Raw genomic sequence first — 25,309 nt, 5'->3', positions numbered from 1 at the left:
CTGAACTTTCCGGCCGATAACTTAATGCTACGTTTGGCAAAAAGTAACCCATGACCCTAAACAGGCTGAGGGTTTTATCCTAGCAGGCCGGAAAAAAACTGGAAAACACTGGAAAAAAATCGAAATCTAGATAAGAAGGAAAAAAAAAGCGCATTTGTTCTTGGATTGAGGAGGAAAAAGAGACACTTTGCCAATGGATCAAGACAATTTACATTTAAAATAAGAAAACACAATTTGATTGTCTTGTTTCAAGTGCATTTTATCTAATTATATTGTTTTAAGAGTAAAAATACTAATTCCATTGGCAAACAATTTCATTTCCTACTCAAATTAAGGGTAAATACACTTAATTTAGTAAAATTTTAAGTTATTTCTAGATCGTTTTTCCATTGTAAAGTTGCCAACTTGGCACTGAAATTAGCTTAGCAGCAGACAGAGAGCGCCCAGATGAGGAAGGATTCCCAACACACACACACACCACAGCTGCAGGTGGACATCTCACTGACTGAGTTTGATAGTTTGCACATTAAGGGGGGATATGAACTCTCCAAATATGCAGAAAAACAATAAAAAGAAAAGGGAGTGGGATTAGCAAGGAAATGGGTGCAGCAGAGAAGATAAGAAAACTTGCATCACTTTCTGACTTCACAATAAATCAAATTCCCTTTCATTGGTTTGTCGCATAAAATCTAAAATACAATTTTTTACTTTTACATAATAAAATCTGAACCAATCAAATGAATCAAATTTGCAATGATATCATCAAGATGGCCGCCCACCCTCTTGTTCTGTGGCGACACCATTCCTTGGATGAAGTCACCGAGCCCGGCGTAATGCTCCTGGTTGCCATGGTGATGCGTGCAGCTTCCCCCGGGCAGACGGAGACTCTCCGCTCTGAACACAGCGTGCTGCTGAGCGTCCATGGAGTCAGGAAGAGGCTCTATTAGGTAGCTCACGCTTGTGTTCAGAGAAATCAGTCCCCTGTGGAAATGACAACATAGCCGGTTCAACCCTCTGAACTCGAAGAATCGGTTCACATCAGTTTGAAAATGGGCTGATAGCAAACAGTTCTAATAACGAAACCCTTTCTGTCAATTATTTCATCTTATTACAAGTAATTATTAAACATGTCTATAAAAAACGACGGCAGGATGGTGGTTTGTTTTGCTTTGTCAGATTCACATGTTGGTTAAAACGACAGAGTTGCATGTCTGAGATGACCTCACACTTAAAAACAAGAAAATCAGCTAAAAAAAAAAGACAGCATAAACACAATCCTGTTCTTTTATGCTCATGTTTTCTTTTCTTCAAAACATGAGCATGTTCATAAACATGCGCAAACAGCGAAAGTCATGCAGCTGCAGAGAACATCTGGGGAAGCCGGACCCCCACATGTCGGCGTCCCACTTTGTTTGCATTCCCAAATAGAAGGCTCACTCCTTCACTCTCCCTGCAGATGTACATCTCTGCTTAAACACTTGATTCATGGCAGCGTTTGTAGCGGGGGCTTCTCCTCTGAGTGCCTCCAGCAGGAAGCATCAGCAGCTCTACATCAGTAAACAGGGTCTCAGCACTAAACTGCACTGGATGAAACCATCTAAGAGCCAATAAGCAACTGACCCAATGGACTTCTTGACAGATTATAGGCCAAATATACTGTCATGCATTTGGCCTCAGCTTCGGCTCAGTCTAAAATGTTTGCATAGTCTATTTACTTTTAAAGAAAGAAAAAAAGGAACTGACTCATAGGCAATCTTCTCATATAAGTCCCATATACCGTAATTTTCGTGCTATAAGCCGCGACTTTTTCCCCATTTTTCGACCTTGCAGCTTATATAACAACGCGGCTTATCTATGGACTTTTACAGCTGACGGCCACTAGGGTAATACCTAAATCTATGGATTTTACCATCCACCATGTTCATGTCACATTTGCTTTAACACACAAGTACGGTAGCCGCGCGTGCGGGAATGCGGAGGTCCTCAGAAAGCAGACTTCTAACGCGAGTGGTACGAGACAGAACGACAGCGAGAAAGACGGACATTGAACATAAAAAACCTGCGGCTAATAGTCCAAAAATTACGGTAGTCAGTTTTTACATACAATTATAGACATTTAGTGCACATTTATAACTCTGACTATCTGAGTACTCTTTGTTTTAAGCATAATCATCTTATGATTCATATGTTTGCCAACAACATAAACGATCTGAATGAAATTCTTCATTCTTATACTTAGACTTAGGCAACATTTATTGTCCTTTTGTATACACAGAGTGTATTGTTACATGTTCTTATTTTTTTTTTCATTGTTTTTTTTTTTGCACCTTTGACCAGTTTAGCTGGGGTGGTGGCATACCTGTGGGGTGATTTTTTTTTTTTTGTGACAAGCAAGGTCAGGCGTGTAGGAGGCTGCCGCAGCAGCAGACCTTTTTGGGATTAGAAATGTAAGGACGTTGCGGGAAGGCTCTGGACAGAAAAAAGGATCCTCGGGATGGATCCACCCAGAGGGGAGCGTCGGAGGTTTTGGCCGGAAGGAAGTTACTTTTCTTGTTTGATGGATTCGTTTGTGGGAACTATGTTCGAAATTTAAGGCAAACCCCCATCACTTTGTGTGTTCCGTTAGATGCCCGTTCTCTTTTGTTGTTTTGTGTTCGAGGTTTCCTCTAGTCCCAACTCATAACAAATGGGGGCTTGTCCAGGATCTCGCAGACTTAATCAAAAACTACCATTTCAATATCGGGGTTTCGTTGTTTTCTGTGTTTGAAAGTCGGTGGTTGAAAGTGAGAAATTATTGAGGAATTCAGTGTTGAATCATAGTGAATTCTTAAAGGAGGGTTGAATTTTAATTTCAAATCAACGGTGAGTTTATGACTTTCATTTTTCTGTAGTTGAGTTAGCGTTAGCTTGCATGACCGGCTCCGTCATGCTAGTTTTTCTTCAGTATGAGCGCCACAAGCGTCACGTCACGTGACTAAGAAAACGTAACGGGATTGGCTGGGCGTTGGACGCCACAATCCATAGCTAATGTCTGTGACCTGAAGTAACCCTTCCCTTTTTACACTGAATTTAGACGCCGAATTTAAGACAGTGAAATAGAGCCAGTTGAATCTCAGGGGGCTGAAAATATTGAGTTTGAATTTTAAAAGGTTGAATTTTATTTATATGCAGATTTTTTTAACACTGAAAATTTAAACTGAAAAATAAGTATTGAAAATGTAATCACTTTGAAATAGTAATGTGAATTTTTAGCTTGAAGAGAAAATAACAAATGAAATTTCAACTGTGTAGAAATAATGACAATGAACTTCTTTTTAGGTCAAAAATGTGTTCTGAATATATACAAACATACAACATTTAAATTTCAGTGCCATTTTTAATTCAAATCCCAGCGACACAGATTTACTTCCATACTGAAAGCAGCAACCTGTTGCAAAAAGCACCAGCAAGTTGCTCCCATTTGATGGGTTTGTCTCCATTTTTTTACCGCGGAAATAAAGCAGAGAGCAGAAGCAACACAGCTGTAAAAGTTAAGCGAATAAAAGTTTGTTTCTTTACCTGAGCCCTGAACAGGTGCTGACAGCAACGCTGGAACCTTCAACGCCCAGAACTTCCCCATGGTAGAAACAATACACCTGGAAAACAGAAATTCATTTTATTCTGCAGCTTTGAGTGTGAAATTTCTGACCAGAGAAAGAAAGCACATGGCTTTAACATCAATGTGAATCCTGAACCTCAGATTTCCGTTTTCTTAGAAAAGAGTTCTGCAAAGTTTGGGAGCATTAAACTATTTCTTTAGACTCACGGTGGTGGCAGGAGATGTGGACCGGCGAGAACCATCAGCGGTGTACCATATTTCCTGATATCCAGGGGCCAAGAGCTGTCTGGAGGCAGTCAACACAAAGAAGACGAACACAATGAAATTACAGAAACAGCAAAAAAAGGACAGAGACCTTAAGGGTCTGCACGTACCGAGGAGGAAATTTAATAAGGAACAGCTAAAGGACATAAGATAAGTATGAGAGGAAGGTATTCCAGGCAGTCAACAGCTCATAAACTTTTTGCTTTTGGAGATAACCTCGCTGAACTAAACCTCTTTCAACATTAAAAAAAAAATATGACAGTAAATCACATAAAAAAAACATGTTAAAAAAATGTTTTCGCTGAAATCCTTCACCTTCTTCCTGGATCACAGAAATGTAAGAAAAAAAGAGCTAACTAGAATCCTCCTTAAGGACAGTTTAAAATGCCCCAAAGGCTTTTTTGGACGAAGCTAGCTATTGATAAATGTTCCCCCTTTTTTCACCTGCAATAAAAAGATTTCACAATTGGAGCAGCACAGCGGGATCGCATGCATGTCTGCACAAACACCGGTTTTATGTATGTGAAATATTACTTTTGTCTTATCCTACATCTGGATGTGCATTTGAGCCTTTGGACTCAGACCAGCGTTGATGCTTCTTTTCCTCTGCTGCTCCCTCCAAATGTGTCTCAATCCAGTCTTCCTGTTTTCATTCATAAACTGTGTCTGCCCTCCAGATGGTTTTATTTTCCTCTGCCTGTCTGAATAACTTTTCTTCTTTCCTAAGGTCTAACCTAGAACCCCTAAAACAAGCAAAAAAAAAAAGCAGCAAAAAAAAAACATTTGAAGCTTTTGTTTTAAATACTGTAAAGTTATCCTTATTGACAGGGGCGCCACCAGGAATTTGGGGCCCAATGAAATACATTGATAATGGGCCCCCCCACCAAAGAAACGTATGCAAGCTTTAAAACCGCTATCAAGATGAACTGAAGAGTATAATTTACATTTTCAATGTCATTTTTATTTGCAAAATTACTACAAAGGAAAATTTTCAGAACATGAAAAAGTTAAACATACATTAACTTTAAATTGGATAAACTGGTGGATAAAACCCTTGGATGGTAAAATGATTCATGCTTTGCTTCACTGTTTACTACAAAAAAAATTATTAATTTTACTTTTATGTCTAATCTCTATGGGGGGGAGCATATCTTTTCTTCTTCTTTTAGGCCCCGCCTCTATCAATGGCCCTTACAATTTTCCTAACATTTCCCCTAATATGGTGGCCCTGCTTATTGAAAAAAGATAGCTTTGTGAAGTCAGAATTTTGCCCAAAGTGTGCACGCTCTGTGGTTAGAACTCACGCTCGTCAAGTCGTGTTCTTTACACTATTCCCAGGATCAACACAGATCTTGGCAAAACATCATTTTTCTATGCAGCACTATGGTCGTGGCACAATATTCAAAACTCCCTGCAACTACGGACTCTTATTCCACTACAACATTTTAAATCACTATAGAAAACCGCCTGCACAGAGAATTGTAACTGTTATTCTAGAGTCTAGTTTATGATTGATTTTATCATGTTGTCCTGTGTTTTTATACGTCTTGCTGTGCTGCTGCGTCTTGGCCAGGTCTCCCTCGAAAAAGAGATTTTATCTCAAGGGACTTCCTGGTAAAATAAAGGTTAAATAAAAAAATAAATAAACGTATAGTAAATAATCCTATAAGCAGCTTCTTAACATTTTGAATGTTCTGCATGCAGATTCAATACCGTAAACGCAGAATACGTCACAACCTCATGCTCCTCTTATAGCTTTTTATGCCCCTGTAGATTCTCACCTGCATGTCTATTTCTGTGCGTTCATGTCAACTTTTTCACTTTGTAACTTTGTACCATTTTCTTCCCTTTGGTGGTTAGCAATGTTTGCAACGTGTCCTCAAACTAATAGCTGTTCTCTTTAAGAGCTAAAAATCAAGTGAAGTCATCAGTGAATAACTTAGTGTAACACAGTCATGAATGTGTTTTGACAGCAGTAGAAATATGCTCTAAAATGACTAATGTTATTTTCCGGTGTGTTTTATTGTCATTAAACTGTAACAAGTACAGCGCAATGAAATTCACTCCCTATATTTAATCCATCCCCTCGGGGAGCAGTGGGCTGCCACTGTACGGCGCTAAGGGTCAGAGAGCAAGAATAGAGGCTGTAGGAGAGGGTTTCAAACTCACAACCTCATGATTCCAAGCCCTATGTGTCTTGGTTGTAGTTAAGAGGACCCAAAATGCAGAGGCAGAGAGGCTGAGGTGAATTCTTGTAGTTTTAATTAAAAAAAACACTAATAACAGAGGCAAAATCCAAAAATACAACTAAAATGTAACTCAGACCAGAACCACGGAGACATCAAGGGAAACGCGCACAAGGAGCCAGGGAGAGACGAGGTGAGAGGACAACGGCGATGACAGGACCAGCAACAACAAGTACCAACCAAGTGTGAGAGCAAAGGGAGAGCATATGTAGCTGACAGAGACAAAGGGAGGGCTAACGAGCTGACAAGGAGCAAGTGTGAGAGGAGACAACGAGGGAGCCAAGGGGAAAGGAACACACACAAACAAGAGGGCAACACAGGACGACAGAAGAACTAACATAAATCTAGAAATTACAACAAAATAGGAATTAAACCAATAAAACTAGAAAACAAGGAGCAAAGTAAAGCACAACATAACCAAAACCATGACACTATACCCTATCCACTGGGCTGCCTCTCCCACCGTTGCTAATAATGTGAGGCTTGAATAAACTCATTTATTGTTGAACACAGATACTTTCATTTCTAATCAGTTTGCAGCGACTCTAAAGCATTTTTTTTTTCCTTTTCTCTCCAGCATTTTTTATTGTAAGTTGACCATAAAGATGAATGTTGGATAAAGTCAGATTTCTGCTCTTAGCCCGAAGATGCTATGCTAAAGTTACAAGCACAAAAAAAAAAAAACAGTCCTTTTTTTAAGAGCTTGGTTCCACCGTCAAAGCAGCAAAAGTTGAACTTGTGCACAGAAACAGGTCTATATGCGAGTAATCTACCTAGTCCACCTGTAGCGAGGATCTACAGGTGGACTAAAAGCAAGAGAAGGAGCATGAAGTCATGTTTGTGACAGAAGAGGTGATTTTTATTAGTTCCAGACTCCCTGACTTTTATTGGTTCTTTGGACCAGTATGTGATAGCCTCGTGAGACCATCCTGATCTCGCGAGCTTTCAAGGTTTCACTCGCTAATCAGTCTGGAGACTCTCCGTTAAAGAAAATTTGAAGCCGTTCACCAAACGAACGTCCAATCAGCGTTGGCTTTGAGGCGGGTTGAGGTGTGACGCAACGAGAAGCGCGACAGTTCAGTCTAAAGAACATTGCGGCTTCGGCCGATGAAACTAGCTTTAGCGTGGCTATCAAGTAAGTTTTATCGGAATTACAGAGTATTTCTTCACTGAAAGAAGAGCAAAACACTGCTCTGGAGGCTTTTCTCAGAGGAAAAGATGTTTTTGCTCTTCTCCCGACTGGTTTCAGCAAGAGTTTGATCTATCAATTGGCTCCTCTTCGTCGTCGCTCTGTTAGTACGTCATATGCTTCGTTGATCTGATTGGTTTATTTGGCCCGTCTATCACCAACATAGCCAATCAGCTAACCAGTATTTTTGCCCCTTCCCAAAATTACTTCAACGGAAGGTTTCCAGATGGATATGCGGAGCAAATCCATTTGGCGGAGTCAGGTTAAGTATGTGAGGCCTGTTATTACAAATGTAGAGTTTTAAACTAGTCTTGCACCGATACCAGTATCAGGTGGAGCCCCGATCCAGCACCAAAATGGTGGTATTGGTATCGGCGAGTACCGACAAATAGGGCACCAATACCATTTTGAGAGCCAAAAGTTGATTCAACAATTGTCACCATTTCCAGGTAGGCAATAAAAGGTTCTACTGGATTCACTTGTCTACTTTTAAGGCTAGGCTTAAAACTTTCCTTTTTGATAAAGCTTATAGTTAGAGTGGCTCAAGTTATTCTGAGCTATCTCTATAGTTATGCTGCTATAGGTTTAGACTGCTGGAGGACATAGGGACCCCTTTTTCATCATTCTGCTTCATTCTCTCTCTATTCTCCTATTCTGCAGAATCTGTTAGTTCAATCTCTAACCTTCTGCTCTCTCTGCTTTTCCTCAGAGTAGCTTCATCTGGTCTGTTCCTGTATGGCTGTGACGCCATCCTGGAAAGAAACATCAGCTGTGCTGCTTCCATCAACACCCTTGTTTATAGATGCTGGAGATCGGCCTGTTTTCCAGTGTAGTCCTGCTTCTCTGACCGTGACTGAGTGGATGTGCTCTCTTCTTCCTCTGACATGGGAGCTGGCTCGGAGCTCGTCTGCCTGGCTGTGTGTTTCCTGGACGGGGCCGCCTTTTACAGCTGCTTTTTGTGTCTCTGCTTCTGTCTCCTTGAACCCCAGTGGGCCTCAGCAGATGGCCGCTCACACTGAGCCTGGTTCTGCTGGAGGTTTCTTCCTGTTTAAAGGGAGTTTTTCCTCTCCACTGTCACTACAAGCATGCTTAGTGTGAGGGATTGTATTTGAGTCAATTAGTCAATGCAATCAACTGGTTTTCCTTAGATAGAAAACTTTGTATCAATTTGACTGTTTGATCTGGTTGAACTGTAAAGTGCCTTGAGATGACGTGTGTTGTGAATTTGGCGCTATATAAATAAAAGTGAATTATGAATTATGAACTTTGTATTAGTCTTTTTCCTGCTTCACAAAGGTAGGCAGCAGGTTGACAAAACCATGATGGCAATTATTTTACATCCAAGTACTATGTAGTTTTTCATATATACATGCACACAAAAATTTCAAACAGATAATGCACAGCCAGGTATCGAGTATCGGTATTATGGCCAAAAAATGGCATCAGCACAACACTACCGTAGTTTAAACAGATGCTGGTCTGAAGTTTGAATCTCACATCAGAGCTGCTGTAAAATCCAGTTGAGTCAGCTAGCAAAAGAAAAGCCTGTCTTCTCACGTCACCTTTTGGAAAGTTTTCCTTGCCTTTATTACCCCTTGGCTGGATTACTGTAATTCACTTTATAAAGATATTGATGCATTTTCCTAAAAACACATTTGTTTAGGATTGCCTTCGACTGTTCTAGTGAAACAGTTCAACTAAAACATCATTAGTTCAACTTTTTTATTTTCTTTAGTCCAACTGTTTTTAATGTTCTTTTTTGTTTCTGCATTTTTTATTTTTTACTACTTGCTTTGATTCTGTTTTATCTTCCTGTATTTTAATCATGTAAAGCACTTTGCATTGTCTCTGTACTGAATTGTGCTATACAAATAAATTTGCCTTGCCTTGCCTGCTTCAGAGGGTGCAGAACGCTGATGCTTGGTCATAACAGGTACAAGTAAATATGATCTTATTTCCCTTATTTTAGGCAGTTTAAAATTTATTTTAAAATCCTTTTGCTTTTCAAGCTCTAACTGCTCCACCCTTCCTGTCTGAGCTGATGCATCCCTACAGACCCTTCCGCTCCCTTAGATCAGCTGACCAGTTTTTACTGATGATGACAAAGACAAAATGCAAGCTCAGAGAGACCATGCTTTGGCCATTAGGCAGGCCTCTTCACTACTGATTTTAAATCTCTGCTTAAGACCCATTTATTTTCCTTTGCTTTTGACACAATATGAGATGTTGACTTTGTCTAACTGTGTTTCTTTTATTATTGCATTACTGCTTTTTATTGTATGAGTACTTTTATATCCCACTTTATTGTTTTATGACTGACTAACTGCATCTTATAATAGTGAAAAGCACTTTGGTCTTGTTTGGCATTGAAAATGCTTTATAAATAAATGCGGTGTGTTAAATGTTAGAAGATTCACGGTATTGAATCTCAATGGATAAAATGTTCCAAATATATATATGAGTTTTATGCGCGTTAACTTTTGGTATTATGACTATATATATATAACTCCAGCAACAATACATTTGCTATACAAGCTCAGCATGAGAATGTGCTGCTAGAGTCTTTGTATCTGGAGAATAAACTTAATGTTATATGTTTGTATTTTAAATACAATTACTAAAAAGTCTGCTTACAATTTTTTTCTTAGACCCTAATTTTTTTAGATATATGTATGCTTTATACTCGGGTGTTTTGTTATTTTTGTATGTTTCACTTTGAAAACTTAATAAACATATTTAAAAAAGAAGTCTGTTTACTATTATCATCTATGGACATTAGCACTAGTATGAAAAATCGGCTCATAAAAACCAGAGATCGACTGATACAGGTTTTTAAAAGGCCGATTATTTTGATCAGTCTAACTGATTCCACAGTATGTGCAGCAGGTTTTTTTTGGGATCTTTTTTTTTTTTGGCTGATTCATTTTGTCTTATTAATTTGACAATATGAAAAAAATGACAAAATTATACATTTTACAAAAGTCTAACTTTAAACAAAAAACATTTATTGAAATGTTAATGAAAACATTCAAGTCATAGGGAAGCGGCTGTTCCAACCGTTGCATTTCCGAATTTTCCCGATTGGTGCACAACTTTACACGAGTAACTAACTGGCCTGCATAAAATAATGACATAAATAGAAATTTTCAAAATTTTGGGACAATATCGTCTGATAAAGAGTACATTTATATACATGTTTAAGCCAGAATGATTTAAATATGACTTCCCTACGACTTTAACAATGGATAGCAAATAGAGGGAGAACAATGCATGCACTTCACATTATTAATCTGCGACAGCGTGCATGTAGCTGCTAATGCAGATACAAGAAAAAAAAAGTGACAAAAAATATCAGCTGGCAGATGTTCTAGCTCTAAGAATAACTCTTTTTAACTAGTGAACAAGTGTGCTACTCTTCAGGCATCAAGTGAGCAATCTAAAATCACTCTTTATAAAAAAAATGGGAGTTGAACCAAACACCAATTTAAAATGTCTAATTTAAAGGCTAATTCAAACATCCTTAAAGTGCTCCCTACAGTTCCCAACCGCTGTGTTTGCTAAGTAAGCAGACTCCATGTTCTGCATGTAATGAATGTCATATGTGTTTTTAAAACATGATTGAGAGAAATGAATAGGAGCCCCCCCACCCCACCCCCTTCAGACGCCCTGAGGAGGATGAGCCACTTGAAACAATGACAGTCTGTTGATGCAATCTGCAGCCGGGGAAGTCACAGACAGAAAACAGTCACTTTATCCTGTAATAGTTCACCATTAAAGAGCAAAGGGCTAACGTTTTCACACACACATACATGTAAGCTAGAGGATTTAAAAACCGATCAGTCAGATGTATGCAGACTGATTCCCCCCCCCCCACAAACCTACAGCATTTAGATCTGACCTCCTGACCTCATCTGGCTTTCCTTTCTTCAACTTAGATTCCCACCGAAATCTTTGCTTATCTTTAAGACTCTGTAACTTCAAGACAATAATAATAACTTCACCTTGTTTATTTGGTTGGTTCTTTTGTTTTCTTTTTTACCAATAATTTAAATTCTCACTTCTGGTTAGACGCCAATCAGCAGCTCTTGGCCTGAACTAAACCACTCTGGCATACCAGGTCTTGGGGGATAACAGTTTGTGTAAACTAGCAGACTGATGGCTATATAACCTGCCCCGGCGTGACATTTAGTCAAAACACACCATCTATGAAGTTAGAGAATGAGCCTCTGCAGCTGGCAATGCTTTCTGCTGGCGCTGAGGGGGGGTATGGTACATTTAAAGGATAATTTCCAATCCAAATAGAACGTATAACATTAAAGTAGCTGTCTTTTAAATGCATGAGTACCAAAAGTACCGCAGATTGGTAAACCTAAAAAGGACCTTAAGTGATAAACAAAACCACGAAGAGAACCACAGATAAACATAGTGAGGATGTGATTAACTGACTGGTTTCATTTCGTCTCAGCAGTTTCTCAAAGTTTTTAGATGTGAAACAAACTGCTGCTTGTGTTTCAGCCCGACCCTAACCGCTCCAACATTCGGCTTAGCCCTAGAAATTCACATTGGTGGTTAGAGAAAAACTTCAAACACTCCAGCAGAATCAGTTGTTAGGTTCTCTCTTAAACAATAGACATAAACCTGAGAAAAAAGCCACGGATGCTGCTAGCTATCTATTATCACATGATGGTAAAGATTTTTAGAGATTGGTTGGTGATTTATTTGATCTACCGACATCAGGTGCGGTATCGGCTGTTGATCAAGTCCCAGTGCTGTATCTGGTGTTTGTCACAGCGCGCTATTATCCAAGTCATCTTGAAAACATTCTTCTTCCAAATGTTGGCTACATATTACGGGTTTTTTCTCTGGCCAGAAGTTCGATGGCAAATCCTCCCTCTTCAAGTTGGCGATCCAACGACCAACCCGTCCGTGGAGGATCAGGAATCAGAAAGGTGAAAGAACTCTTTTTTTTTTCACTTTTACTTTCACTTTTTCACTTTTACTTTCACTTTTTCATTAAGCAAATTTTTTTACTTATTAACGATAAATTCATTAAATCTTCATGAACGTTTTAGTTTTAAGTATAAATAATGATCCAGTGATTATTCCTTGCTGACCAGACTTTTCCTTTAAATACCAGCTTGTAAAAATGTTTGTTGTCGAGTTTTAATACCTGTTTTTTTTTTTTACTTCCATCTACTTAGACCAGGACATTACATCAGAGTAGAAATCTGGTATTGATGGTGTGATTGATTGATTTTTATTCCGGAGCCATCTATTGTTGGACAAAAGGCACAACTGAAGGCTGGTTTATGCTCAGAAACCAGTTCATCTGCCCTCCCTCCTTCCGCAGACCCTCTGCTGCTCCTCTCCAAAATTGTAGGTGACCGCAGACAGGGCTGCAGACAGGAGGCCTCTGATTGGTCAAATCTACATCTGCTCTACACTATGCGTACTTCCTGTTTGGTACCTTACCGGCTTGTTTAGTTCATATGAACGCCATTGTGGAAAACGACTCGTGAAGATGGACCAGCTAGAAGCGCGAAGTGTGCGCGAACGCTGAGACCCTTTATCCACCTGGATCCCCGCTCTTTTTGGCCCTCATGTTCCTCCTTTGTCACCCCCCCTTCCTCGCCGCCTCGGCCGTATCTAGACCCACAGCTAGTTTCTGATTGTCCCTCTTGCATTGTGGCGTGGAATAACATAGCGCAGACCACGTTTCAATATTGGACATAAATCAAAAATATCTGCAGGGGGATAGACCGCCCTTAACCCCTAGAACCCGACGGACCCACCGGTGGGTCCAGCTGCTACATGACCTCGTAATTTTAACAAACCCCCAGTATTGATGTAAAAAACACATTTGGCACAGTTTGGTGAAATTTTTGGATAAATGTGCCAAAATGGCCCCTCCGCCTAAGAAATTTCTCACTAATACCATTCTAAAATAAATATGAATTATCTGATTGAGTCCAAATTTGGTATATTTTTACACAACATTTAGATTTAAAAGTCTGTACTACTTTTTTGTGCTATAAATAATATTTTGGTAGTGTTTTGCAATGTTTATTTTAAAGAAAATTTTGGCGAGGTTCAAAAGATGCAAAATATTTTGTATTTTGTCCCTAATATTTCAGGCAGGGTCAAAGCTACAATGGTGCTGACACAAGAAAACCATTCTATGACATCTTACCTTTACAGACGTACCAAAGGTTTCTTCTTAAATCTAATAGCTGTGAGGCTATAAGTGATTTACTTTTGTGTGTTTTTGTCAGGCAGAAATTTATTTATACCCCCTTAGGGTGTAAGAGGTTAAAGGAATAGTACACCCAAAACATGATTAGCCTTCATTTTCTACTCACCCCCATGCTGAACAACACTCTGGAGTACTTTTTTGATATCTCAAATGCATCTGGAGATCTGGGAGGCTTCTTGCTGTCTGCTGACATTCAAATAATGGAGGTCTATGGCGCCCGAGGCAGAAAGGTCCATAAAAGTCCACAAAAAACGTGTCAATATTCCTCCATACTGCTCGTCCAATGTATTCCAAGTGTCCTGAGTGGGTAGCGTTCATAATTTACTCGAAACAAAGTCATTTAGAATGTTTTTAGAGCATAAACAGTAGTGTATAGGATTTCCTAAAAGTGCGTTCACGAGTCTACGGAAACCGCGGCAGACCAAACCAGATGAAAGTGCACATTCAGCTCGGCAAAGAACTCATGCTCTTCCTCAACACTGAAGTCCTCCGACATTTTTCTTTCGTTGTTTCTTTCTTTGCACAGGTAAACAGCACATTTCTTCTTCTACGCTTGCATTATCGACAGAGCAGACGCTGAATGCGCACTTTCATCTGGTTTGGTTTGCCGCGGTTTCCTTAGAGTCGTGAACTTGCATGCGCACGCTTTGAGGAAATCCTATACACTACTGTTTATGCTCTAAAAACAAAATTCTTCTAAATGACTTTGTTTCGAGTAAATTCTGGATACTACCCACTCAGGACACTTGGAATACATTGGACGAGTTTTGTGGACTTTTATGGACCTTTCTGCCTTGGGCGCCATAGACCTCCATTATTTGAATGTCAGCAGACAGCAAGAAGCCTCCCAGATCTCCAGATGCATTTGAGATATCAAAAAAGTACTCCAGAGTGTTGTTCAGCATGGGGGGGAGTAGAAAATGAAGGCTAATCATGTTTTGGGTGTACTATTCCTTTAAGTAGGAAAACAAACAAACAAATGAGGTTATGTTGCTGTTTTTCTCGCACATTAATTTGATCACATTTAGGATTTTCCTTCTCCAAAACCTCTGCTCGCTTCCCTCTTTGCCTAATGAAGAATCCAAGGGTTCCCTACTTGGTTTGGATTTGTGTTCTAATGCTGGGAAACAAATGTCTGTGAGACTAAAAGCTTGTTTGTATCAAGCCGGTAAGATTGATGATTTTTCAGGAGCAGCCAGATGAAATGCAGCCAGTAAATCCTGCCATGCTCTCCTGGCTGCGTCTTTGTTTCCCCTCTGCGAACAAAACTGTGTTACCCGGTCAACAGATGGGGGAATAGCTGAGACATGGTCTTGATGTCATCCTTTTCATTCATCTCCTCTGATGTTCTAGAGCTCTCTCTCTCTCTCCAACTGTCCTTCTTTTCTTCCTGATTTATCTCATTGGTTGTTTAATCAGTAAATAAAGGAAAAGCCTCAAAAGTGGCTGGAGTCCAAACTCAATCCATTTCTGTCCTCCTGAGTTGCTTTCGGGGCGGTGTGTCCGTCGGAGCTTTTATCTAAATGAAAGGGCATTTGCTTGGGACTGATTGGGTTAGAAGAAAGGCACGGGCCAGAGCGAGCGCTGACTCAGAGAACAGGGAAGGTAACGCAAATACAGAGCAAGATGGAGAGGAAGCGGTGTGAGAGGGCGGAGGAGGAGGGTTAGGCTGGGGTTCTGACAGTTGGGGTCAGTTTGGGTGTGAGTTATATCTCTTTGGTTCAGATTTGACTCGTGGAAATAACTGCCTTCTCCTCTGCTCGACTTTCTCTGTTCTTCAGTTTAATGCCCTTCCTGCACATCATTCAGTGCATGAACCTGAATGAAGCACTCCCTTAGGAAATGCACCCATTGTTTCTCCTCTGTGCTCTTCTCCTCCTTCTTATCTTGTCCTCCCCTTCTCATGGCTTCCTCCGACAAGCTCACAAACTGAATTTCTCTCACCTTGCCCGATGCTCCCCAGGCTCTAGTATAAATAAACGCTTAGGGGGTTCAGTGGCTAAAAACTAACTTTTACAGACTCAGCAACTGAAAAGAAAACAAAGCGGTGGAGACAGACGAAATATGTCTTTGTGACGAACCTGACCACAATCCCTCTGCTATAAAAGCATCTATTGCAGAAATGTGTTTTTACTTTGCGTCAGCCATCTTTCTCTAACAGCCTCCCGCCGCGCCGCTGTGATGTCATCTGATACTATGAGAGAATGCAACCCACTGACCCTGTAGCATTACCCCCCTTCTCCGCCCGTCACTATCTCCCAAAGTACATTAGCATTACTCCCCCACTCCGTTTTTCTCCTGCCAATGTTGAACCAAGCCTTTGTCTCAGCTTCACTGCTGGGCAGCCCCGATTACAGCAGCGCTAAGTTACGGCATCTGTCCAAGAGCTGCAAGGCATCCAGACTTTGTTGGCCACCGCACAGAACATTTACAGTCTTACTTTGAAGGCTCTTATTGTAATAACTGTGATGCAAATAACCTAAGGCTCAGCGTTTATATAAAAGCAACGTGTTTTAGGCTGATTGACTCAAGCTTTGCAAGTAAAATAAGGTCCATGATGCCGGTTTGCCAAGTTTAACGGATCCTTTAGATCTTATGAACTTTTCTCTTCCTGTACTTCTTCTGTCATGTTAGAAAATAATCATTTTTTGTCATTTTTTTCAAATAAAACCCCAAATGTGCTTTGCCTTTCTTTTTTATTTCATTCTTTAACTAAATAAAGGCGCTAGTCTTGTTTTTTAACAGTATTTTCATCTATTTCTGCTGATTCCTTTTAAGAAAATACAGCAGCCTACAGAGTGCCTGTGTGCGTCCACCTTCATGTGTTGGTCATGACAAAGGTTCTTGGCTGGATTCTGGTCGACACTTTAAAAGTACATAGTCATGTTATTTAGGGCTGCAACAACGAATCGATAAAATCGATAAAAATCGACTTTTAAAAGCGTTGGCAACGAATTTCCTCATCGATTAGTTGTGTCGCGCGATTAATGCGTCATCCGCCGCCGTCGTCATCACTGCAACTTGACTGAAACGGGGGAAGAAAAAAAATACGGCAGAGCGAGCCAGCGCCGCAGGTGCAGTGTTGCCAACTCCGCGACTTTGTCGCTATATTTAGCGACTTTTCAGACCCCTCCAGCGACTATTTTTCAAAAAAGCGACTAGCGACAAATCTGGCGACTTTTTACGGTGTCACTGGCGGCTTTTGGAGACTCTTACGTGAAAGCATGTATCGTTGCGCCTTTTTGTGGATGTACAGCTACATTTCTCATGTAAGTTTGCGTAGTTTTAACACAAACATTTATTTTTCATATTGCACCAGGACAGTTCTGTCCTGGTGCGCTTGTTTGTTCTGTCTAAAATGTTTATTTTGGAATAAAGAGATTAATATAAAAAATATTTTTTGTCCGATTCATCAATTTTTAAAATAATCGTTAGTTGCAGCCATAATGTTATTTGATATTTTTTAAATCAGAAACTCCCTCTGTTTGCATAAACTGTTTTTAAGGCAAATGATTAGATTTTTAGATTAGATTCAACTTTATTGTCATTACGCATGTACAGGTACAAGGCAACGAAATGCAGTTTAGGTCTAACCAGAAGTGCAAAAGCAGCAAGTGCAGGAGAAATAATGGTTCCATAAATACAAGACGTGGGTTTCTACTGAATGAGTATAGAGCTGAATACTATTATAAATAATGAATATAATATATAGATCACTAGTGTTATGAACTAGATTTACAGCTGGATATGTACCGAATATGATATACAGATTGATATTACTATAAAATGAATAAATAAAGTTTGGACAGAAGCTATCTAAATTAAAGTGCAATGGAAGGTAATTGCATATCACAGTCAAAGTACGTTATTGCAAATGTATATGTAAACAATTGGTGCTGTGAATAAACAGTCGGCAGTGCAAATCAAAAATGACGTCATTCTGCTGGCGTAGGATTCCTTATTTTTTGTCTTTTAAGCTTTGTTTTTGCTCAGACGGTTAGTAAATACAGCCATTCTGTGTTTATATACCATACCAACATCATGTGAGCGGGATTACAACACTAAGAACATTATGCAATTGGTGAGCTGGCTGAAGAAATGATGGAGCAATGTCGTTGCAAAAAAAGTGTAGGATCAAGTGCAAAAACAGGCTAAACATGTTTGATTCCAAGAGGGAAAAAACTTAATGGTATAGTGGAGGATTTGCACGACTTTTTGAAAAGACCCGCCTTCTCCACTTTAAAAAAAAGCACATGCACAACCCTGTACCCACTCCCCAGAGGGAACGCCTATTTAATGCGTGTGAGATCATCAGAGATGGGAAGTAACGAAGTACAAATACTTCGTTACTGTACTCAAGAAAATTTTTCTGATATTTTTACTTTACTTTACTACTTATTTTTATGGCGACTTTTTACTTCTACTCCTTACATTTTAACACAAATATCTGTACTTTCTACTCCTTACATTTTAAAAAATTGGCTCGTTACTTTAGTTTTGAATCATTTCAATGGAGTTACCGTTATTATTTTTCACGTCATCAATACCAAATTCAATCTAATTGGATGGGAATCTACGTTGCATTTGACGCACCACTACAAGATAAATCGACAGATTCGGCGGTATTCATTGGCAGCAAATCATTGCAGCTTGGTGGCGGTGGCGTTAGCATAGTAGCATGGACGACGAGATGATTGAAAATGAACACAACGGAGATCTAGTCCTATTGGCAGACATCCATTTAAAATGTAGGCAACGGCATGAAAAAAGTGGTTTCTACTTTTACTTTTATACTTTAAGTAGATTTACAAGCCTGTACTTTGTTACTTTTACTTGAGTAAAGAAGTTTAATCAGTACTTCCACTTTTACCAGAGTATTTTTTAACAGAAGTATCTGTACTTTTACTCAAGTACGGAAAGTGAGTACTTTTGCCATCTCTGGAGATCATGCATGAGCACATTTCTCCTTGTGCGAGGTCTGTTTAAAAGTTGCTGTTTGCTTCGCTCAAACATGCTTAATATCTGTGTATTAAGCTTAATATAGCTTAAAAGCTGCCATATGTGAACACACTGTATTTACTGTAAATATCCATGCACCTTTTTCTTCCTTTGGCGCGCTCTTCTTCTTTGACTAATTGAGCTGATATGACAAGTAAATTTCTCGACTGTGAGATCAATACAGTCAATCAATCAATCAATCAATCAATCAATCAATCAATCAATTACTTTCCAAAAGAAGATTTGCAATTTTTCCTCTATGTCAGACTCACCACTGGTAAATGAAAATGGAGATGGGCACGTAGGATGGCCTTACATAAACATATCACCAGAATGATTGACAATTAGGAGGACCATTCATTTTGATGAGCCACCCGGAAATAAAAGATTGTCCTCTCTCAACCTATGCTCATTATGAGTGCGTATGAAATCGTACTAAAAGTTATAATTTCGTACGTTTTTTTCGTCGTATGCGCATCTGAAGCACCATTTACGAATCTAGAATATAAATTCCAATTAGCCCTAACCCTAACCCTAAGATATAAAACAGCAAGTGACGTAGTTAGAGACATGAACAAGTGATGATTGCACTGTTTTTCCCAGTTTTACGTCCGTCCGCAGATCTGCTTTTTTTTTCTGTCTGCCAGCGCATGAGCACTGATGTGGTTTTTTGAGGAAAAACGTCCAAAACGTACGAAATAGTGTGCATAACTTTTCGTACGATTTCATACACACTCATAATGAGAATATGTTCCCTCTCTCCCTTTAAGCAGCGCTGGGGAAACAGTTGGACTGTTAGAGTCCTAAAGCTCAGGAAGCATTCTGATGTGTCTATGAAGTTAATGTCCTAGCTAACAGTGTTACTGCTGTTAGCAATGCTTTTAACCTTAACTCTCCGAGCTGCTAGTTTTCCACGAGGAGTTACAATTAGTTGTGTGGTAGTTCAGCCGTACTGCCAGTAGAGGGTGCTACATCTGCCTATGCCAGCTCATTGCGCCCAGTGCTGAGGTTCTATTTAGGCTGAAAGGGTCGATAAAACACCATCAGGACAGAAAATTGGACTATAAAGCCTAATTTTATAATAATTTAACTGGCAATTAGTCTTTTTAGTGAAGGTATATAATGTGACTGTGTACCTTTAAGCATTAGATCCATGACTCTGACCCAATTAATCAGATTTATTGTGATCAATTGATAATTGAAATAATCATCAACTAATGTAGTAATTGATTAATCATTTACTAGAGAACAGAGACTCTTTAGCTGACAGAGCGAGCAGTTACTGCTGTATACCAAGAATGTGAAAAAAAAGTTAAGATAGAAAAAAAATGTGTCAGTCTGCTCTATCCAGAACTCCAGAAGTAAAAAAGTTTGAGTTTGATCTATTAATTTAATTCGTAAAAATTCTTCTTTAAGTAGTCATTGGCTATCCAATAATTAATCAATTAATCTAAAGAAATTATTGACATTTGAATGAGCAACAATTAGCTGCAGCCCTAATCTAATGCTGCATATTCTGGTAACGGCTGTTGTGAGAAAAGCGAGTGCCGTCACTTTTGCACATTTTATTATGACTGGTTAGAACTGAAACATGAAGAGCAGCATCTGACGTTGACGCTGACAGCATTTAGGCTTCCTGAATAATAGTTTTTGTCACAGCATGTCATTCACCACTGTGGTGAAGTGGCTCTGAAGATTTAAACCCCTGAAAAAGGTGCAGCTTTCCTCCTTTTTTAAAGCAACAGCTCTCAGATAACAACTTCCTCCTCATTGGTTCCTGCAGATTTTTGTAAAACTGCTTTTGTCTTTAGTTCTAATTGTATTACAAATTCGCCTCAAAAAGTTTTCGCAACTTTTAAGCTCAATTTTGGAAAGGAAGATGATTGAAAGTTGTGAGTTACAAACCTGAACACAGTTAAAAAGGGAAAGTATGACGATGCAACGCTCCATCTTACAAATAAAAACGGCAGCGGAAGCAACTTAAGAAATGTTCACACCTTTTCTGTTCCACCAATGATACATATTGCACAAATATGGTTTCAAAACTTTATTTTTAACTCTTTGTGAGTAAATTTTTGATTTCCTCTTTCTCAGAACAGTTTGCAATCATTTCTTAAGAAAACCTGCTTCATCCTGTTCCGAGGAACAAACCGTACAGGTTTGATCATCAGGCTGCGTTCCTGCTCTATTTTCTGACCACGCAAGTACAGACAGGTCTGTGATTGATGAAAATCCCTTCTCCCAGAGGGGGTCTAACAGTGTGACCACCTGCCGGGCAGAGAGAGCAGAGGGGAAAATCCCTCAGGGGGACGTTGAGCTCAGACTCACTGGAGACGTGGATCTGTGGGAATGCAAATGTGGCGCACGCTGGGTGGGGGTAAAAACAGACTCCATCCAGGCTTTGCTGTCCACTCCCCTCCAGGCTCAAATCTAAATGATAAACTCCAGTTTATCTATTCCCTGCACACCCAGTGTTTATTAAAACATGTGCTTTCTCTCCCCAGCATCATCTCATTGTTACCAGACAGGAACCGCTCCGTCAGATTGCAGGATGTTCACTGGAGAGGCACAACCTCACTTCCTGTTGGCTCAAGACGGGCAGATCGGGTGTCACCCGTCTGTCATCATCACCACTGACCTTGTGAATGCGTCCCTGCGACCCCTAACATCTGGTTGAACAAACAGGGGCAAGCAGGCTGTCATCCTGTAACCCTGTAGTTCTCAAACTGGGGTACAAGCACTCCTGGTGGTACTTAGGCTGCTGTTAGTGGCCCTTAGAGGAAAGCTGAGTCCAAACCTGCTAATAGAGCTATGAGGGGCAAATAAGCTCAAAAGAAGCCAGAAAGCAATTTATCAACTTAAAGGAATAGTACACCCAAAACATGATTAGCCTTCATTTTCTACTCACCCCCATGCTGAACAACACTCTGGAGTACTTTTTTGATATCTCAAATGCATCTGGAGATCTGGGAGGCTTCTTGCTGTCTGCTGACATTCAAATAATGGAGGTCTATGGCGCCCGAGGCAGAAAGGTCCATAAAAGTCCACAAAAAACGTGTCAATATTCCTCCATACTGCTCGTCCAATGTATTCCAAGTGTCCTGAGTGGGTAGCGTCCAGAATTTACTCGAAACGAAGTCATTTAGAATGTTTTTAGAGCATAAACAGTAGTGTATAGGATTTCCTAAAAGCGCGTTCACGAGTCTACGGAAACTGCGGCAGACCAAACCAGATGAAAGTGCGCATTCAGCGTCTGCTCTGCCGATAATGCAAGCGTAGAAGAAGAAATGTGCTGTTTACCTGTGCAAAGAAAGAAACAACGAAAGAAAAATGTCTGAGGACTTCAGTGTTGAGGAAGAGCATGAGTTCTTTGCCGAGCTGAATGCGCACTTTCATCTGGTTTGGTCTGCCGCGGTTTCCGTAGCGTCGTGAACGCGCTTTTAGGAAATCCTATACACTACTGTTTAGGCTCTAAAAACATTCTAAATGACTTTGTTTGGAGTAAATGCTGGATGCTACCCACTCAGGACACTTGGAATACATTGGACGAGCAGTATGGAGGAATATTGACACGTTTTTTGTGGACTTTTATGGACCTTTCTGCCTCGGGCGCCATAGACCTCCATTATTTGAATGTCAGCAGACAGCAAGAAGCCTCCCAGATCTCCAGATGCATTTGAGATATCAAAAAAGTACTCCAGAGTGTTGTTCAGCATGGGGGTGAATAGAAAATGAAGGCTAATCATGTTTTGGGTGTACTATTCCTTTAACCCTTTAAAGCCCGATCAAGAATAAAACAAAACAGAACATTTTTTTTGGTTTGAAGTCCTTATTTGGACTTTTAACAAAATATGTAAAAAGAAAAAACATAAATACATCTTTTATATTAATAATTTATTACTATGCGATAAGTGAAGATTATTTTTTGTGTAGTCTTCTGCTGGCTTTTATCAGGTATATCTGATTGTGTACAATAGGATTTTGAGCAAAGTTTTTACCATTAAATTATGCAAAAGGTGTCAGACGCAAAACATTTCAGAAACCGTATGTATCAAATACGATACATTTGGCATTATAGGGTAAAACTTAACCACTGAAAAACAAGTGTGGGTGATTACTGTAAAAATGCTCATAGGTGTATATTTATTCTCCAGGTGCACAGTTTTATACGGTGGCCCTGAAGTCCAAACTGCAACTACAAATCTAAAAGCGCAACTACATTGACCTACCGGGAAAGGTAGGTACCAGTGGGAAACATGAGACATTGCTGATTGGACGCCGCCGCCGTTTGACCCTTGAACCGGAAGTCATTCTGCCTGCTGCGGCTTTTAAAAACATGGTTATTGTCGGCGCCCCAAACATAGCTGCCGTTATCCAGGAATATTTTGAATCAGGACATACGTACGAGGTGCTACTGGATATGCTCAAGACTAATCACGAAATTTCCGTTAGTTTGCGTACACTGAAGACACATTTAAAAGAAGCTGGACTGTTCAGACGACGCAACTTCCGGGTCAAACAGCGGCATCATCCAATCAGCGATGTCTCATGTTTCCCACTGGTACCTACCTTTTCCGGTAGGTTAATGTAGTTTTGTTTTCCTTAATGTAGTTGCGCTTTTAGATTTGTAGTTGCAGTTTACACTTCAGGGCCACCGTAGTTTTATATTGTTAAAACACTTTACAGTACAGTATTTTAGGGTTTATCTTTTAACTTCACATTTATGTTATTCTTATAAATACATTTTTCTAAGGTCCATGTTTGTGTGTCCATTTTTTTATAGATTTTCTGCTGCTGTAAAGACCAGAATTTCCCTATTGCCGACAGATCCTCCCACCTGAGCGATGCACTTCTGCAGCTCCTCCAGTGCTACTATAGCTCTCTTGGGTACATGTTTTAGTCGGTTTATCATTGTGCCATACTATTTAAACAACTTAAAGGTGTAAAGGAATATCTTTTATTTCTGGGTGGATCATCTCAATAAGTGGTCCTCCTAATTGTCAATCACATGTTAACATAAGGCCGTCCAACGCGCATGTTAACATAAGGCCGTCCAACTTCCCGTTAGCTATCTTTTTCTGTGCACTGTCAGGCATATATCTGTGGTGAGCTACGGTTTCAGACAGTCATCGAAGCTCACCTTTCTCACCGTGGTTCTTAGAAAATGATTGTAAGAGAAAAGAAAGGCCTCAGAAGAGGCAGATATATCCAGGAATGCTTTGCATGGAGAGCTCTCCTCGCAAAGCATTATGGGATTTGCTATCAGAGCGGCCCACTGTCGCCATAGGCTGCCGCTACCCGACAACAGCGACTAATAACAAAGATGGCACAGGCACTGCGCAGTGGAGGAGTTACATGAGCAACGGTGAGTAAAAAATAGTGATAATTTGTTCAAATGGTCAGTTAAGTGAGTTTGCTATAAAGTCCACTATTTAGTCCCCGCTCTATATAGTGACTGAGGGTACAGGGTTGTGCATGTGCATTTATTTTTAAAGTTGTAGGGCAGCGGCTGTTCCAAACGTTGCATTTCCAAATTCTCCCATGTGGTGCACGACTTTCCACGAGTGAATAAAGTGAATGAGTTTGGAGGAAGGTTCGCAAGCTCTTTGGTTGGGGCTGGTTTGTTGGAAGCATCTTGCTAACCAGTTAGCAACTCAGTGCTAGCAGGTTCCCAATGGGAAATTCCATTGGGAACAAGAAGCACTAAATTGATGACTTAGAAACGACACTGTCAAGGAACGCTATGGACAGCGGAAACATGCAAGAGGAGGAGAGTTTAGTGTCGGAGGTCGTGGATGAGTCTCCATTATTTAGAGGAGGAAAGCGGGGACGAAGATGTTGTGGAAGAGGACGCCAGGGCGGCAGAAGCTTGGTTTGGTGTAGAAGGCTTCCAGCCGTACATGTTTGAGCCCTTGCCTCGCAACGCTGCCAGTTCTGTTAGCTCTACGCCTGCCGAAGACACAGACGTCCATCCCCGTGAACACTGGGACGGAACTCAATGGGAAAGGAAACGATTCGGATTTCAACCGTTGCGCATACTAGCTGCGACATATGAATCAAGATGCTATGATGATGATGCTATTCTATGGTATCGGGGCCATATTTGTTGGTACTCGCCAATACCAATACCACCATTTTAGTGCTGGATCGGGGCCCCGCCCAAAACTGGTGTCGGTATCGGTGCAAGACTAGTTTAAAGCTCTACATTTGTAATAACAGGCCTCACATACTGGGCCAAAGAACCAATAAAAGTCAGTGAGTCTTTACTGGAACTAATAAAAATCACCTCTTCTGTCACAAATATGACTTCATGCTCCTTCTCTTGCTTTTAGTCCACCTGTAGATCCTCGCTACAGGTGGACTAGGTAGATTACTCGCATGTAGACCTGTTTCTGTGCACAAGTTCAACTTTTGCTACTTTGAGGGTGGAACCAACCTCTTAAAAAAGGACTGTTTTCTTTGTTGTTGGTGCTTGTAACTTTAGCATTGCATCTTCGGGCTAAGAGCAGAAATCTGACTTTATCCAACATTCATCTTTATGGTCAACTTACAATAAAAAAATGCTGGACAGAAAAGGAAAAAAATGCTTTAGAGTCGCTGCAAAGTGATTAGAAATTAATTTTCTGTGTTTAACAATAAATGATTTTATTCAAGCCTCACGTTATTAGCAACGGCGGGAGTGGCAGCCCAGTGGATAGGGTATAAAGCTTGGAATCATATGAGGTTGTGAGTTTGAAACCCACTCCCACAGCCTCCATTCT

At 40.1% G+C, this 25,309-nt stretch overlaps 1 protein-coding gene across 2 annotated transcripts in view; it reads right to left on the bottom strand.

The window, feature by feature from the left end:
- adam19b (ADAM metallopeptidase domain 19b) overlaps positions 1-25,309 on the bottom strand; it is a 49,610-nt gene that overhangs the window by 23,252 nt on the left and 1,049 nt on the right. For both annotated transcript variants that reach the window (XM_038275179.1, XM_038275180.1), the window contains exons 4-6: positions 3,806-3,884; positions 3,559-3,635; positions 780-981 (exon numbers count right to left, since the gene is read on the bottom strand). In XM_038275179.1, the coding sequence (XP_038131107.1) occupies positions 780-981; positions 3,559-3,635; positions 3,806-3,884 (358 nt within the window). The remainder of the gene's footprint in view (positions 1-779; positions 982-3,558; positions 3,636-3,805; positions 3,885-25,309) is intronic.

Source organism: Cyprinodon tularosa, unplaced genomic scaffold (assembly GCF_016077235.1).
Source record: "Cyprinodon tularosa strain WSP-4 unplaced genomic scaffold, ASM1607723v1 ctg949, whole genome shotgun sequence".
Taxonomy (NCBI): Eukaryota; Metazoa; Chordata; class Actinopteri; order Cyprinodontiformes; family Cyprinodontidae; genus Cyprinodon; species Cyprinodon tularosa.
Note: the sequence above shows the minus strand (reverse complement) of the source record. Positions and strands in the feature narration are given on the sequence as shown.